Source organism: Otolemur garnettii, unplaced genomic scaffold (assembly GCF_000181295.1).
Source record: "Otolemur garnettii isolate 467f Iridium unplaced genomic scaffold, OtoGar3 scaffold00099, whole genome shotgun sequence".
NCBI classification, from domain to species: domain Eukaryota; kingdom Metazoa; phylum Chordata; class Mammalia; order Primates; family Galagidae; genus Otolemur; species Otolemur garnettii.
In genome coordinates, this window is record NW_003852494.1 from 2296935 (window position 1) to 2302927 (window position 5993).

Here is a 5993-nt window from a genome sequence, read left to right on the forward strand (position 1 = left end):
ATTGTTGTTTGGCGGGCCTGGGCTGGATTCAAACCCACCACCTTAGGTGTATGTGGCTGGCGCCTTAGCCACTTGAGCCACAGGTGCCGAGCCTGTGATTCCAATTCTTTGAAAAGTCCCAAATAGGCAAATTTATAGAGACTGAAGGTAGATTAGCAGTTACCTAGGGCTGGGGCTGAAGGGAGGAAGGAGATGGAGTGATTGGGTCACTATGGTTTAAAGGTACCAGGTTTCTTCTTGGGGCATTGAAAGATTCTAAAATTGACTTTGATGCTGTTTGCACAACATAAGGCATAGATTAAAAAAACATTGAATGGCACACTTTAAAAAGATGACCTATGTGACATACATCAATAAAACTTAAGAACAAAAACCAAAAAACCTCTAATGATTTTTAGCCACTGAACAAAATCCAAATTCTTTTGTTTTTCTGAGACAGTCTTATTATGTTTCCCTTGGTAGAGTGCCATGGCATCACAGCTCACAAAAAATCTCCAACTTTTGGGCTTAAGTGATTCTCTTGCCTCTCCCAAGTAGCTGGGACTACAGGTGCCTGCCACAATGCCTGCTTATTTTTGTTGTTGTTGTTGCTGTTGTCATTGTTGATTTTAGCTGGCCCGGGCTGGGTTCAAACCCCCCAGTCTCCATGTATGTGGCCAGCACCCTACCCACTGAGTTAGGAGTGCCGCTCCCAAATCCAAACTCTTAAATAGCCCACAGGAAGAGTCAGTTCCTGCCTACCTGTCTGACCCCAGGTTACTCCTCAAACACAACCTTTCATCCTTTCTGGCCACTTTTCTGTTTCTCAGACCCTCAGAGCTTGCCCCTGCCTCAGGACCCTTGCACTTCCTATTCCTCTAATGCAGGAATGCATTATCTAGATTGTACTTAAATGTCATCTCCTTAGAGAGGCCTTTCCTGACCAACTTCCTGACACCAACTCTCTCTCTGTGATGATGTTTTTGTTACTTATTTGTTTGTCTTCTATCTCCCCACCCCAGAATCCAAGTCCCGTGTGGGTAGGGTCCTGGTCTGGTTTTCCCTCTGTGCCTGTGTGCCTGATGCAGGTAGGGGCTTAGACAACATTTGTGAGGCAAGATGGAACTTAGAGCTCCGATCCCCTGCCTGGCTAAGGACGTTGCCCAGGCCTCACCTCTAGGACGTCAATGCTCTCCTTCACCTGGATCTTGGCAGTCTTGAGGTTCTCCCGCAGTTGTCTGTAGTATGTTGAAGGGACAGCCAAGAACTCCATGCCTCTCTCTCTCAAGTGGCGAATCTGTCTCAAAGCAAGATTGCGGTCAGCCTCCTCTCTCCATGTTCAACTCCCGTGGCCAGTGGGATAGTGGATGTGCTGGGTCCCCATCCTAGCTCCCCTCAACTGCCAGGGTACATACAGTGTGACCTTGTCCCTTCCTTCCCTGTCATGGGCCCCACTGCAACAGAAACTGCTAGCACTATGGAACGCTCATGGCAAGTGACCATCTCAAGCGCTTTCTATATATTGCCTCACTGTGTCAAGCAGTACTCTTTTGAGGCATCTTGATTAATTAATTCATTATTTTTTAGCGACAGGGTTTCTCTCTGTCACCCAGACTGGAGTGCAGTGGCATGATCTATAGCTCACTGCAGCCTCAAACTCCTGGGCTCAAGTGATTCTTCCATCTCAGCCTCTCAAAGATCAAAGGTGTGAGCCATAATGCCTGGCCTGCTTCTGAGCAATTATTATCCCCATCTTATAGCTGGGGAAACTGAAGCAGGCATTAAGAGATTAAATATCTGTTTTCGCCATAGTAGCCAGAATAATTTTATTAAAATACAAGCTAAATGATGTCATTCCTCTGCTTGGCGCCCACAGAGGTGCCAAGTCTTAGTGTCATATTCAAAGTTGTCACTGTGGCCCTCTCCATCTGTCTCCACTCCTACCTTCTCTCCCTTGCTCATCCTGTTCCTGCCAGATCCACCTCCTTACTGTTCCCTCAATCTTCCAGGCACATGCCCATCTCTGGGCCCCTGGCCTGGCTCTCTTCTGCCTGGGATGCTTTTCTTTCTTTCTTTCTTTTTTTTTTTTTTTTTTTTTGAGACTCATTCTGTCACCCAGGATGGAGTGCCTTGGCATCATAGCTCAAAGCAACCTCAAACTCCTGGGTTCAAATGATCCTCTTTTTTTTTTTTTTAAGAGACAGAGTCTCACTTTGTCGCCCTTGGTAGAGTGCTGTGGCATCACAGTCACAGCTCACAGCAACCTCCAGCTCTTGGGCTTAGGCAATTCTCTTGCCTCAGCATCCAGAGTAGCTGGGACTACAAGGGCCTGCCACAATGCCCGGCTATTTTTTTGTTGCAATTCGGATGGGGCCGGCTTGAATTCACCACCCTTGGTATATGGGCTGGTGCCCTACTTACTGAGCCACAGGCACCGCCCTCAAGTGATCCTCTTGCCTCAGACTCCCAGGTAGCTGGGACTACAGGCTCCCACCACAATGCCCAACTAGTTTTTCTATTTTTAGTAGAGACAGGGTCTTGCTCTTGCTCAGGCTGGTCTCAAACTCCCTGGGACATTTTTTCTCATGATTTCCATGGGCTTCTCTCCCTGCATCATTTTGCATTCTGAAATGTCTCCTTCTCGATAAGGCCTTCCCTGACCACCTGACTGAAATGTGCAACTCTCCTCACCCTCACTTTCCCTCTTCCCTGAAATATTTTCTTCCAGAGCACTCTCCACTAACATATATTTATCACTTTTTAAATTTCTGCATAAAGGCAGAAACTATTTTTTGCTAATATATCCCAAGTACCTGTGCATATTATGAGAATGAATGAATGAAGTTGCCAGGAGTCACGCAGTGAATTTTTGGTGGGGCCAGGATTGGATGGGACAGTCCAGGCCCTTATCTACTCTGCCGTAGTGCCACTTAAGGAATAGGTAGAGCCATCTGTCTCTACTCCTACCTTCTCTCCCTTGCTCATCCTGTTCCTGCCAGACCCACCTCCCTACTGTTCCCTCAATCTTCCAGGCACATGCCCATCTCTGGGCCCCTGGCCTGGCTCTACAGGTGAATGGTCTGGATCTACAGATGCAAGACTTTTGATCTGGCTAAAAGGACATAATTGATCTAATAATTGATCTAATATCCTCACTTTCAAGCTGAGGGACCTGAAGATCAGAGAGAGGATCAAATCCCCTAGAGACACACAGTGTGCCACTTAATGGAACTAGGACCACAACCCAGGCCTCCTGATATTCTGTCACCTGCAGCCTCAAGAGCCCAGTTTCTGTAGAGACTGAACTCTCCAGGGAGGGGTGGGGACATCCGTGCACTTGAAGTGCAGAAACGGGTAAGGGGGCCCTATCTGCCCTCCAGGCCAGAGAAGGCGGCCCAGGGCTGATGCTGTCCCCTCCCTTCCTTCCTCCCCATTTTGCAGAAACTATCCCTAAAGTTGAATGGGAGGGGAATGAGGACCAGGCGTGGGGTTCTAACCGCCATGATGATGTCTTCAGTCTTGAGAGCAATATGCTGGACCCCAGCACCTCCATTATAGTCCACATATTCCTGGGAGAGGGAAACAAGGAGATCACTGTCATTTGCCCCATCATCCACACCCCTACTCTTACAAGAGTCCTCAAACTTCTTCCTTGTTCTCTTCTTCCCCAGCTGGGGTGGTCCTACCTGGATCTGGGACTTCTTCCTGCCTGGAGCTGGTTCATTAATGGGCATCTTGATGGATTCCTCATAGTTGGCCACCACAATGGAACGCAGAGAGCTGTATTCCGTGTGCACCTGCGTGTCATCCACAGACCAGAAACGGTGGAACTGTAGGTTTTTCAGGTACCTGCAGGGTGGCCAGGAGGATATATTTGCTCTGAGGGCTATCTTGGAACTATCTTCCCATCCCATTTCCACCTTCCAGAATTTGTTCCTGAGCTTGCTCCAGAAAGGAGATGCCATTCAAATCATCTACATCATAAATCTGTACCTTTATTAAGACAATTCTCCTGTAGATGGAAGTGTCTCGTAACAAATACATAGGATGGCAACGCTCCAACGGATGGAGGTAAAGTGCTTTGAGAAAGGAGCACTTGCTTCTAATTTGGACAAGCGTGCTGTTTGGGTAGTGACAGTCTTCCTCCTAGCATCCTTGGGCTGTGATCCCCCTGAGGTTCCTCAGAGGGAGGACCTGTGGGTCACTCTGGGCCTTAAATCCTCTGGTCTCCAAGATGATAGTTTTACAGTGAACAAAAGAGTCAGTAACCTCAGGCTCACTCCTACCATCTTGTGGTCTGTTTTCTCCTTTGGTGCAAGAACTGGGAAGTAGGCCCGGCCCACTGAGGGGCTGTCACTGTTGGGGGAGGAGGAAGAGGAGGGCCAGGGGCTCACCATTCCGAGGCAGGCACCATCTCCTGATCAGGCTGGTTTCCTACAATGTGGTCGATAATCTCGAGACTGCACTTGGGCCTGGGGAAGGAAAGGAGCTGGGGAGTGGGAAGGTTACCCCACAGAGCTCCTCCGTTCCTGCTGGATCCCTCAACGATAATAATAGCGCATGCTGTTATAGTACTAATTATGTGCCAGGCACTTTGTCAACTCACGTGCTATTACTGTCCCCATTTTATAGACAAAGAAACTGAGGCATAGAGAAATGAAGCTACTCGCCCAAGGTTAAAGGGCTGTGAAGTGACCGAGCTGGCATTTGAAGCCGGGCAGTCTGGTCGCAGAGCCCATGGTTTCAGCCTCTGTCACCTTTTCAAAGAGCCCTTTCAGGAGTTCTTCAGCAGGCTCCAGATGCTCTGCCTCATCAGAAAAGTCCAGCCCCATGGAGGAGAGGGGACAGTGATTTTCATACTACCTCAGGGCATTCCACTCCACCCCAGCCCTGAGGGATGCTCACAGTTTAGAAAGTAGCGGATCCTTGAATGTTGGGGCCTCAAATCCAGGCAAGAACCGGCCTGTGTAGTTCATCTTCTCCACCAGGGTGTGTGTGGTATCACCGTACTAAGGGTGGAAAACAGCCTGGCTCGGCCCCTGAGCGCCCATCCCCACCAAGGCTAGGTAGGTCACATTTCATGGTGCCAGCACAGCTCTGGGTTCCAACCTGCTTCTGACCCTAACTCGGTATGTCATTTTAGGAAAGTTGCTTCCCCTTTCTGGAATAAAGTGCAACCTCCCACTTGTTTGGGAATTGATTTCTTTGACAGAGTATCTGCCCCATAAGACTAGGCTCTTTATGTTTTTTTGTTTGTTTATTTTTGTTTTAGAGACAGAGTCTCATTATGTCCCCCTCGGTAGAGTGCTGTAGCTTCACAGCTCACAGCAACCTCAAACTCTTGGGCTTAAGCGATTCTCTTGCCTCAGCCTCCCAAGTAGCTGGGACTACAGGTGTCTGCCCCAACACCTGGCTGCTTTTTGGTTGTAGTTGTCATTGTTGTTTGGCAGGCCCGGGCTGGATTCAAACCCATCAGCTCCGGTGTACATGTCTGGCATCCTAGCCGCTGAGCTACAGGCACCCAGCCAGGGACACTGTTTTGCTCATCATGGCATCCCCTGAGTCTAGCCCAGTGCTTGGCACATTGTAGGTGTTCAATAAAAATGTGTTGAAATGAAGAATTGCATGAGGGCATTGGATGAGATTATATTGAAGAGCTCTAGCAACCATTTCAACAATCTCTATGTTAATTTAATCTTAAGAAGGTAAGACCTATGATTGTATTTGACCTGAATGCTTTACTGAATGTCTATAATGTGCCAGATACTGTCATTGTCACTGTGTTGTACACAAATGACCTTATTTGATCCTTACAACAACCTTATGAGGGGTCATGGCTGAAGATAGTGAAGCACAAAAAGGTCAAGTAATGTGTCCTCAGTCACACAGGTGGTCTAACTCTAGGCTTGCTCTTTCTTTTTTCGTTTAGAGACAGGGTCTCTCTTGGCTCGGCGCCTGTGGCTCAAGTGGCTAAGGCGCCAGCCACATACACCTAAGGTGGTGGGTTTGAATCC

At 48.3% G+C, this 5993-nt stretch overlaps 1 protein-coding gene across 1 annotated transcript in view; it reads right to left on the reverse strand.

Annotated features, from left to right (window-relative positions):
• The window catches only part of HPD (4-hydroxyphenylpyruvate dioxygenase), a 15611-nt gene that overhangs the window by 5380 nt on the left and 4238 nt on the right, over positions 1 to 5993 (reverse strand). The window contains exons 8-12 of the mRNA XM_012809049.2: positions 4885 to 4988; positions 4374 to 4451; positions 3666 to 3828; positions 3477 to 3548; positions 1154 to 1276 (exon numbers count right to left, since the gene is read on the reverse strand). Of these exons, the coding sequence (XP_012664503.1) occupies positions 1154 to 1276; positions 3477 to 3548; positions 3666 to 3828; positions 4374 to 4451; positions 4885 to 4988 (540 nt within the window). The remainder of the gene's footprint in view (positions 1 to 1153; positions 1277 to 3476; positions 3549 to 3665; positions 3829 to 4373; positions 4452 to 4884; positions 4989 to 5993) is intronic.